This window comes from Cyprinodon tularosa, unplaced genomic scaffold, assembly GCF_016077235.1.
Source record: "Cyprinodon tularosa strain WSP-4 unplaced genomic scaffold, ASM1607723v1 ctg147, whole genome shotgun sequence".
Classification (NCBI taxonomy): domain Eukaryota; kingdom Metazoa; phylum Chordata; class Actinopteri; order Cyprinodontiformes; family Cyprinodontidae; genus Cyprinodon; species Cyprinodon tularosa.
Window position 1 is genome coordinate 1,036,698 of NW_024038298.1, and position 11,693 is coordinate 1,048,390.

The window sequence follows — 11,693 nt, forward strand, 5'->3', positions numbered from 1 at the left end:
AACATGACAAAATTAAATATTTAAAATGCAAAAAATTATACATAAAGTTAAGAGTATTTTATGAGCATATTTGTTCTGACTAGAAGAACAGGATGTTGGAGAGGACTAAATACTGAAGATTTGTTGCTCATTACTAAAGATTCTTAGGAAAGAAAAAAAAAATAAAATTTTAGGAATTTGCTGCATTTATATTAAAATGTACACAAAATATTCTGCTAATGTTTAAACAAATTTTGTGGTTTATATTTATAATCATGTGATAACTCCTCATTCTCCTATTAAATCTTCCTGGGACTTATCTGATGTAGAATAAGGGTTTCTTAACAGCTTTACACAACTGAACAATTTCAAAAGCACCTCATTGTAGTGCAAAAAACCTTTTATTAAAAACCTGTTTCCATTAAGAAATGTATTTCACTGAAAGGGCAGCTGTTGTCTTCTTTTATAATACTGTTCAGATGCCAGATTTCCTGTCAGAAAAGCAAAAAAAAAAGGCTTAACAATGTTTTTTTTTTAAATCTAAGATGATATGAATAATTCTGGATTAACACAATTTCCTTGTTTATTTAGTGAGGCGTTAAAATATACAGAATTGTTTTTTGAAATTTCCTGTACCTGATTAAGAGAAGGCTATCAGAGCTACAAACCCATTATTTTCTTCGCTTCATTCATCACTGTCTGCTTTTTAAAAATGCTTTAGAAACTGAATTTTAATGAAGATGAAACCCTTAATTGCTTCTAAGCATTCAGGAGAAACCTTTTCCGTCATGCAAATAAACAAACCACATAGCAGTCTGATTATAAATTTAAATTCACCTGCTTCCATGTTCGAGCTCTAAGCTTGTGCTCAGGACTCAACAGTTTGCGTCACAATGATATTTAGCCTCTACATGTCAGTGTGTGGGTGACAGATGATGCATCAAGTGACCAGCATGAAGACCCTCTCCAGTGAACCTCTTCATATGTTAAATGGGCTGCTCTGTTTCCGTTCGCTGTGGAGTCTCTCAATAAAACAGAAACAGATTAATTGATGTTTGCAGAAACCAAATTACAATTTCACTCAGTTTACATACATCCAGAATGCTTTATTTTAATTTTTAAACCATTGTTTTTCAAGCCTGGAATAGTTATACAACATACATTTTCGATCATTCTACATAAAGATTTTGATGCGCTAGTTTAAATTTACAATCTTCTCTCATCTGAACAAGTAAAAAATTATACACAGCCTTAACTAAGCACACACACTTCCAACCAGTCAGAATACTAAACTTTGTCAACAAAGACAGATTTATTTAGCCAATAAAAACAGTTCTAAGTCGTGTTTTGTGGTCATTGTATTGTTGGAACAAGGTTTATTACTCATACTTACTTCTGCAGAGATTGAAATGGTTAAAATGACAAAAAAGGGCTAACTTTAAGGCATGGTACAGGAAGTGTCAGGCTGAGGGTATGTTTGCTGACAATGGTACTGGTGCATAACACAGTATTGAAATCTGATTTAAATTTGGACTCAACTGATGCTCTGAATGCACTATGATGCAAAGACATATCAGAATTGGTTTAGCAAGAAATCAAGTTGAATAAAAGCTGGTAAATATTATAAAGGTCTGACCACAGACGTATGTATGACCCAGTTATACATTAAACTTACACTTTAAAAACAGCCCATAGAAATTTCTTGACATAAATGAATGTCAGAGATCTCCTGTTTGTGTGTTACATGAAATGTTTCTTTATAACGTGATAGAAGCGTCGTTTTAGCTTATCTGGGTGTTTAGAAGTAGAGGAAGTTGACCCTGAAGCACTGAAGGTAGCCTGCAGCTCTCTGCAGTGTGAATCAGGCACGTCTTTGGACAGGTTCTTCTTGGCTCCTGACAGGTGGAAGCAGTTGCCTTTGATAATCTCTGTGTTACATCCTGATGCAAAGTTTGGATCCTTGTTGTCGCTGTTTGGACGGTGCAGCCCAGCCTGGCAAAGCAGTGCCTCCTCATTCGCCATCTGTGGGCTCTGGCTTAAAGTGACAAAGCCATAGGGTGTAGTTATTTTGGTGAGGTGTGGCAGGGAGAGGGCAGCCTTGCTCATCGGATCCAGGCAGTGGAGGCTGTTTTTGCTGAAGTGAGGAAGCTGCATGTCCTGCTGAAGGAGGGATCTTCTCTTGGCTAAAGGGTCTGAAAGACACCGTTCAGCTTTGCGGCCTGACAGCAGAACACTTGAGTATGAAGAGGACAGAGATGGAGAGATGTTAGAGCCACTCAAGTCCTCCTCTGACTCTGCCTCATTGTCCTCTGTCTCTTTATCCAGTGATTGTAAACTGGTCTGTATAGACAGACTCGGTATAGTAAACTGCGGGATGCTATCAGGAGTCAGAACTTTAGCAAAGATGTTTTCACGACTTGCTTGTGAGTCTGTAGAGCATCCAAAGGATTTTGTGCTGCTGGCGGCCCACAGCAGGCCCTGAATCCCTGCGCTACTGTGCCTCCTGGTTGTTGAGAAATCATCTGGAGACTTGTTTCCGCCACAGATAGCGCCAAAGCTGAAAGTCCTTGTCACCAGTTGTTTATCCATTATGTAAGAGTTTTCCACTGCTGCTAGACACAGGTTCAGCTGTAGTTTGGCAAGAGGAGGGACAGAAGGTGGCTTTTATACCCATCTAGTTCGATCTGTTTTTTTTTTTTTTTTAATCATATGCATAAAACATTACAGAAACAAGACAGTAAACACAACCGAAAATGGTAACCAATTAAGGGGGGCAGCTCTTTAAGGACTCTCTCAAAGCTCTTCAGATGCAAAGTAGCAGCAGAAGTAGCAGCATCTGCCAGCCTCTTGTCTGAAGCAGGACACCTGAACTCTGGTCTAGTATTAAACCAAAGGAAAAATCACTAATGACTGAAAGATTATTAGACTTAGCTTTCATGACCAGTGAGTTGATGACCTAAATAGAGGTTAAAAATACATTTTAATTGAGTTTTTGTAAAAACCACATATCTCTTGCCTGACCTGTACCATACAGACATAATGCATTGCTTGTTATAATACTGTTTCCACACATAGAGAATATGTCAGCCTATCTCACAAATGTCGGGTTTTAAATAGATTTTAGAGCTGTTCACTTTATGTAAAAAAAAAAAAATCACATGACAGTAGTTAGAAGATCCTTGAAACAAATTCCCTCCCATATTCTATACATCTACTTCATTTCCTCTTTTTTTAATGGTTACTTCCCTAATAATGGCACAGTTTCTAAGAGCCGAACAAGATGTAACACAAGATAGCCTTGCAGGTATTGAGAAGAGAAACAAACAGTTGTAATATTTGATTATCAGGTCAGCAGAGCAATCATTTAAAAAATTTGATTTCGACTGTGCGCAGTTAGCAAAAATATCACCTGATTAATAATATTTAAATCTCTACCCTATAGCTTTGTGTTGCACTCATTGCATCAGTTATTACTCATGTCATTGTTGCAAATGGTGTGATGGACCACCATAAACCTTTGTAAACTGGAGGACAGTTGGGGCCTAATTGTTAACTTAAAGAAAAATTAGACAACTTTCAATGCAACTGTATGGGAGTTTTTTGTTCGTTTCTCCTTACTTTGTGAAAATACAGTTTCTTTTTTTATTTTATTTACAGAATAAAAGTGAATAAACTGTCTCATAAAGACCAGGGCTTCAAGATTTTAGAAAAAAAATTCCATTCAATAGTACTTCATTAATCCCAAAGGGAAATCCGGTTTCAGTACGACTTCAGCTTTATGAATGATGGAGGCAGGAGTCGTGTAGGACCTTCAACGTGGCAGACATGTTTCCCCTCCTTTCCCCAGATTGGTGCCTCAAGTCAATCCTTTCTCTGCAGTCTACAGAGATTTCCTTTGAATCCATGCTTGGTGTTTGCACTCTTATGGGACCTCATGTAAACAGGTGTGATTGTTTCCTAATCACGGCTGATTAATTATATTTACCAAAGGTGGACTCAATGTAGGCTGTAGAAAAATCTAGAGGGGATCGGGGAAAAAGTATGTACCTCAGCTTAATTTTGGTCTTCTTTACAAAGGCAGTTGATACAATTGTAAATATGTTTGCTAACTGTAATAATAAAAAACAAAGAATGTTTGGTGTGTAGATTTTTGAGGAAATAGGAATAAGGATATAATATAACTAAATGTGGAACAGAGGGGTAAAATAATGTGCTATACAAATACAGCCCATTTACCATTTTATCATATGTATTGAAAATGTTCTACTGTTTAATTCTCCCCACAGTGAACTCAATTCCATGTTTTATGCAGTTATATTTTAAAAAGTATAAAATTAAGCCCTTTATGTCTATATCTCTATGTTTAAAACTAAGTCTAGTTATTAATGTTTTCTGCTTTCCGCTCGTACTTCCAGTCATCGTCTCTCCTGTCATGTTTTTCAATCCTACAAATGCTCCTTTTCTTCTCCATCTCACCGTTTCTTCCATTCTTTCTTCAGTTTGTCATTGATCAGTCTCCTTGTCTTATTTACTAACATAGTTTGTTTGAATAATGTCAATCATTTTAATTACATAGCACCAGGCGAGGAAAGCAACCAGTTACATTAACGGCTTAACAGAAAGAAATATAAATATTATTCTTACCTGCTGTTTGTTCATAATCCATTTGCCTTAAACACAATGGATTAGGCTTTTACTGTTGAGTGTTATTAAAAACTTTTTGATATGGGGGATGGTGTATATTGGACAAAGGATAGCATGAAGATCAGAATCACCTGATTTGAAGGAGGAGAAGGAAAAGCAGAGGGAAGCTTCATGGGGAATGATGCAGAGGGTTTAATATGAGAAAAGAGGATGTTCAGATAGGAGAAATGATCAGCTTCAGAGAGCTGTACATATGGGAGCTGCATATAATAACTCCAAAATATGTATACCTAATGGTTACTCTGAGAAAATACATGGTGTGAATTAGTAGGATATGAAGAAACCAGATGCCTCTTTAATTCCTGATAAAAGTCTAAGACAAATATCTCCTCTCTTCCTTTGTGAAATGGAAAGGAAGTATTTTTTATTTTAATAAGATGTAACTAATTTTTACTTTATGTAAAATTTGGCATAGGTAACTTCTACGTTTATTATTGAAATTTTGCACTGGTATCTTTAATATTATTGAACTATATTTTTTGTTGAGTTCATTGTTTTTGCAGTCTTTCCACCTTTGCAAATCACCAAGTGCTCTACAGGACTGCTCTGATGGTGTGAGCAGCCAGCCACCTGGGGGGTTAGCTTGGGGTGAGGGTTTTAGGGGTCTATTATTGTAACCCCCTCTGCAATGTGAGGTCCAGGCTGTTTAAATGGTCCGATTAGTATTCTTGGAAACTTTAAATTGTGCGTTACTGCCACCAGCTGGTATGATTTAAGATACCAAGTATGCACTATGCGATCAAAGTGTTTTGATCAATTTGGTTTTCTCAGGAAAATCTAACACAATTTTGTATTTTTGCTCCCAAAAACGTCTTTGCAATTATCTACAATATTAAACTTGTCAAATGCTCTCCTTGTGAATTTTCTTTCTTGCAAGTTTGACAGTTCAACATATGTTCTGAAGATTGCTCTTCTCCGCAGTATTCACTATACTGTGCTTTTGTATTATAAACAACTCATTTATGTCTAAATCTTGATTTTGTATTTAATATTTCCTCTTTTCTGGTCCTTCTTCCACTTCTACTGTCTTTTCATCTTCCTTCTTCCTTTTTCCATTCCATTGTTTCTGCCATTCTTAGGTGGGAGTGGCAGTGCCCATCCTATTGAGATTTATTTTTAACTAAGATATCCAAGGGTTGATGTTTATTAAAGTAACACATGACCATGAATAAATTAAATGCTTAATTATACATCTGCTTCCTAATTGTTTTTATTTTTTATTTTTATTGAGCCATATTCTCCATGTTATTTTCAACCACCATTGACTACTCTTTGACCTTTCCTTTGGTTATAATAAAAAAACGTGTCACTTTTTTTCTGTCTTTTTTTATAGGCGTTTGTGGTCTTCTCTATATAGCTTGTTATCAATTAAAAATGCATCCAATCATTAGCTAATCATTGTGTGCATTAATACTGTTGATATGCCAATTTACTTTAAATGAGATAACAGCAAAATTGAAGACTCAATATCCGTTATAATCACAAAATAGATAAGTATTTCTAATAAATTCTAGGGGTAAAGTTGGAGATTCTAACCTATAATTGTTAAATTTACCACTAATCTCTATTTATTCACTAGATTGCTGATTGCCCGTTGGTAGTATGGGGTTGAAATGAAGCCACTGGCCGCCATATTGGTACTCCCTAGTTAGACCGGCTGCAATGTAAACAATATGTGCTCCACAGCATCAAACAATGAGGATTTTCTCATTTTCAGGGGAACGTAAGACTTTTAAAATAAAGATAAATTCATCACTCTGTCACACGCTTGCTGTTTCATGGCATAAGTAGTCTCTAAATCATGTAATATAACAATACAAATCCATCACAATAGAGGTAATGTGTTAATGGAGCATAATATAGATGTGCCAGAAGTGCAGAATGATTGATGTACATGTTATATACATGTATTTTTTACATTGTTACAGTAATTACATATTACATATAAATTTAAGATTTTACAAAAAGACTGTATTACAACTACATGTCTGTTAATGCTTTAGTATCTCTCTCTCTCTCTCTCTCTCTCTCTCTCTCTCTCTATATATATATATATATATATATATATATATATATATATATATATATATATATATATATATATATATATATATATATATATATACACTATATTGCCAAAAGTATTTGCTCACCTGCCTTGACTCACATATGAGCTTAAGTGACATCCCGTTCCTAATCCATAGGGTTCAATATGACGTCGGTCCACCCTTTGCAGCTAGAACAGCTTCAACTCTTCTGGGAAGGCTGTCCACAAGGTTTAGGAGTGTGTTTATGGGAATTTTTGACCATTCTTCCAGAAGCGCATTTGTGAGGTCGCACACTGATGTTGGACGAGAAGGCCTGGCTCTCAGTCTCCGCTCTAATTCATCCCAAAGGTGTTCTATCGGGTTGAGGTCAGGACTCTGTGCAGGCCAGTCAAGTTCATCCACACCAGACTCTGTCATCCATGTCTTTATGGACCTTGCTTTGTGCACTGGTGCACAGTCATGTTGGAAGAGGAAGGGGCCAGCTCCAAACTGTTCCCACAAAGTTGGGAGCATGGAATTGTCCAAAATGTCTTGGTATGCTGAAGCATTCAGAGTTCCTTTCACTGGAACTAAGGGGCCAAGCCCAGCTCCTGAAAAACAACCTCACACCATAATCCCCCCTCCACCAAACTTTACACTTGGCACAATGCAGTCAGACAAGTACCGTTCTCCTGGCAACCGCCAAACCCAGACCCATCCATCAGATTGCCAGATGGAGAAGCGCGATTCGTCACTCCAGAGAACGCGTCTCCACTGCTCTAGAGTCCAGTGGCGGCGTGCTTTACACCACCGCATCCGACGCTTTGCATTGCACTTGGTGATGTATGGCTTGGATGCAGCTGCTCGACCATGGAAACCCATTCCATGAAGCTCTCTGCGCACTGTTCTTGAGCTAATCTGAAGGCCACATGAAGTTTGGAGGTCTGTAGTGATTGACTCTGCAGAAAGTTGGCGACCTCTTCGCACTATGCGCGTCAGCATCCGCTGACCCCGCTCCGTCAGTTTACGTGGCCTACCACTTCGTGGCTGAGTTGCTGTCGTTCCCAAACACTTCCATTTTCTTATAATACAGCTGACAGTTGACTGTGGAATATTTAGGAGCGAGGAAATTTCACGACTGGATTTGTTGCACAGGTGGCATCCTATCACAGTTCCACGCTGGAATTCACTGAGCTCCTGAGAGCGACCCATTCTTTCACAAATGTTTGTAAAAACAGTCTGCATGCCTAGGTGCTTGAATTTATACACCTGTGGCCATGGAAGTGATTGGAACACCTGATTCCAATAATTTGGATGGGTGAGCAAATACTTTTGGCAATATAGTGTATATATATATATATATATATATATATATATATATATATATATATATATATATATGTATGGGTCACATGTTTGAGTTGTTTTTTCCACTCAAATTAACATATAATATTTCAGCACATATAACTTTTTCACATGAGAAATACAACAATACAAAATCAACAGCGTCGTCCACTTACTAAAGAATTACTACATTGACATTTCACAGTGAATTGCTTTCTATTTACCGTACTTTCTATTTTATAACGTTAGACATAATGTTGATGGCTACTGTAACTCAGCCAATATCTTCGAGTCAGTGCGAAATAGCCAGACTAATCAGAGGCGTAGCCAGAAAATCTTTATAAGTGTGGCCAGGTAATAACCAATGTACACTGAGGGGTGGCCGAAAGTAAATAGGCACCAAAATCTCAGGGTCAATCTACACTGTTCCAACGGGAAAATTAACCGGCAAAAGATACATTTTTTTCTAGATAAAAACAAACTATATCTTCCCACAGCCTTTGCTAACAAATAGACAAATATATTCAAACATCCATGCTTTCTATATAAAAGATATAGTGGATAAAATTCTTTCAGGTTTGAGTTTTGGGCGAACATCTTTTCCATTGTCACTAGTTACCTACTTATATCAGTAATCATTCTGCATAAAATTGATATTTACAAGAACTAATATCTAACATAAATTGATTATTTAATAAGTTTTTATGAAAATAGTTATTTATCTATGATTTCACTGAAGACTCCTAGATGACTTGTAGAGACATATTTTTCTCTTTACCTCATAAAACACAACATCTATTTCTGCTTGAATTCTGTACTTATTATCTTTAATGTTAGCATATTGATGTGCATATTTAACCATATTGTTTTGTTGTCAAGTAATTGTTAATATATAAAAAATTAAAATGTTTTGAATATTCCACTTGAGAGTATTACTGTTGCCACCATTTGTATTAGAGGGAAACAATGGTAGGGGTGGCCAATGTTCAGCTAAGGTCACCCTCGGCCCCCCATCTAGCTCCGCCCCTGAGACTAATGTTACGCAACATACTATACTATAGGATACATCGGCGTATGGATTTTCCTGATTAATGCATCCACTGACAGTGAAATTACCTGTGAAATGTCTTCCCACAGCCGGTAAACTGCTTTTTTTTGCAGCCAAATGCTACACATGTAAGCAGTGGTGGATCTAGACCACATGTACCAGGGGGGCCAGGAGGGAACCAGGCAAGGGATTCAAATATATTAAGAGAGCTGCAAGAAGTGACATTTCTATTCAATTAGGTTTCATAAAAGTTGTATTTCTTATAAGGTCAATTTACATTCATAATTTAGAAATTTTACAAATGTTTCACTTAATTTAGGTTAAAACTACCGTTTTCTATAAAATCTGAATTAGAACTCAAGAAAAACTGATAAATTCAGCTGTAAAATTTTTTTTTATGTTTTGAAAAAAAAAAAAAAAACATTTAGCAGATTAAAACTGGGATCCTATCTCAATACCACTGAAGCTATCATCATATTGTTTTAAAATAATTAGTAAAACATAATTTGTAAAGAAAAAAACAATGAAATAGATCCAAAGGACCTATCAGTAACCATGTCTTTTCCAGCGCATATCATCATTAGAATTTCTTCAGTACAGGGGCCATAACAGGGGCGAGGACATAATTTACAGGGGCATTGGCCCCCGTTGGCCCCTGTCTAGAACCGCCCATGCGTGTAGGCATTTTTACTGCGCATCTTCGTGGGAGTGGGGAGTACCAGCATGGGTTCACTTTTTTCGGGCAATCAGCCATCCAGTGCATAAACAGAGATCAGTGAACTTTACCCATTAAGCCCTCATGGCGGGTCTCTGGACTCTGCTAATTAGCTGGGCCTGCTGATTGGTTGGTGCTAATTACACCAGGTGCGTCAGTGTCTGCTCATTGGCCACTTCGTTGTAATGGTGGAGTACATTTTGAGTCCCAAACCAGGCGGTGATTAACGCCTCCTCCTCGCTGCAGACCCATCAAGTCCAGGGCTGACCCAGCAGTACCATGACCCGTGAAACCCCCAGAGAAGCTGTGGAGCAGCCTGTGGACAACGAGGTGAATAGAAAACTTCACATTAACCGGTATATGCTCTGGGTTTGTCTGCGCTGAACTTTTCACCGTCTCCACCTGCAGGGCAGAGTAGTGAGGAGAGACGGCGTCCTCCGCTCCTTTGTTCGCGGCCTCTTCTGGCCTTTCAGTCTCGCGGTAGGTTTGTCCAGCAACCAGCACGGATTAAATTACGAGGCTGTTGTATAATTTGTCTCCCTGTTGTAGTTGAGGTCCTTCCGAGGATTTTGGTGGATGCTTAGCAGATCTCCGCCTGAAGACGCACCCACCTCCATCTCCGTGGTTTCCAGCCCCGTGCGCCAAAACCTCACCGGCCGGAAGCGCCTCTACAGGGTCACCCGGCTGCTGCTGCGCATCCTGCCCTCCTGGGCGCAGGCCGCCCTGGGCTACCCGGTGTCTAGCAGCGTTGGGTGCTCTCTGTCCCCAGGTAACAATCATTATATTTTTTTCGCTCTTAACTTTTGTTTTAAGTAGCGAGATATATATCCTTTCTACATGTTTAATGAACAGAGATCAGTGTTTCACCCACTAAACCACATGGAAAGGGCAGCAAGAGAAAACAAGATGAGCTTGATGATGATGAGGAGGAGGATCATCCATCTTGGGTGGAGGTGCTTTCTAAGGAACTTCCAGATGATGAAGGCCAAGAGGAAGATCCTGACTATGAGGTCTGTAGTGCATACAATCAAACTCTTTGTGTCAGCCAATCTGCTACTGTATTTAGGCCAGTGGTTTGCATCTACCAGACTGTTGGGTCGACTTGCTTGGTTTTTAATAAACCTTGGAAACCAAGTCCACTGGATTTAATTTGTAACATTTACAGAATGAATATGACCTGGATGAATGGGAATCTTTATTAGTAATCCTGAAAAAGTTAACAAAGGCCATCTCTCTTCAGGTCAGCACCGAGGAGGAAGACAGTGAGGAATATGCCTCAAAGGCCGACACAGAGAGTGATCTTGAAATTACAGAAGGTCGCGTCGTTATTCGTGACGTGAACACGGTGAGATGACCTGCAGCTCTGTGAAGTTATGGCTTTATTCAAATGGTTGCATTCATTTGGCTGCTTTGTTTACAGGATGTTGCTGTCCCGATGCCAGCTGAAGAGTCTACAGCTGCTGTTTAAACTTTCTCTATTGCTGTAATTTTTGTATGTTTATATATTCAATAAAACTTTAATGTGCTGTTTTGTCACCAGATGGCAGTATTGGCTTGCATTCTTTAAAGGGGGTTTGCAACTAATGTAGAACTCAGACTTCATTTTAGGCTCCATTAACCAGATGGTCCAGTTACCTTAAATGCAGTTTCTGCCAAGCAAACTGAGCAAGGATGGCTGTATGACATGTATTTATTTTTTTTCCTGGGAACATCTCTGCAGGTAAAATATCATCCTTATGATGCCATCTCTCCTTTAGACAGACAACCCTGCAGTCTGTAAACTGGTACTGTTGGCTGTATTTATGGAGTTTGGGTATGAAAAAGACCTTAAGTGGCTGCGCCCGAATAAATCCATAACTTGTGCAAACGATCCCAG

At 38.4% G+C, this 11,693-nt stretch overlaps 1 protein-coding gene across 1 annotated transcript; it reads left to right on the forward strand.

The window, feature by feature from the left end:
• Window positions 1-9,985: 9,985 nt before the first annotated feature.
• On the forward strand, window positions 9,986-11,356 carry org (oogenesis-related gene). The gene is made up of 6 exons (XM_038279061.1): window positions 9,986-10,147; window positions 10,226-10,297; window positions 10,367-10,586; window positions 10,670-10,827; window positions 11,058-11,162; window positions 11,238-11,356. The coding sequence occupies exons 1-6, from the start codon at window positions 10,097-10,099 to the stop codon at window positions 11,283-11,285; spliced, it is 654 nt and encodes a 217-aa protein (XP_038134989.1). The 5' UTR covers window positions 9,986-10,096; the 3' UTR covers window positions 11,286-11,356.
• The last annotated feature ends 337 nt before the right edge of the window (window positions 11,357-11,693 follow it).

Excerpts from the sequence above, each read along its gene's own strand:
- org (XM_038279061.1), top strand. The coding sequence starts at position 10,097 with ATGACCCGTGAAACCCCCAGAGAAGCTGTGGAGCAGCCTGTGGACAAC. Across the intron at positions 10,298-10,366 it reads TCTGGCCTTTCAGTCTCGCG|TTGAGGTCCTTCCGAGGATT; the intron begins GTAGGTTTGTCC and ends TCCCTGTTGTAG. Across the intron at positions 11,163-11,237 it reads TTATTCGTGACGTGAACACG|GATGTTGCTGTCCCGATGCC; the intron begins GTGAGATGACCT and ends CTTTGTTTACAG.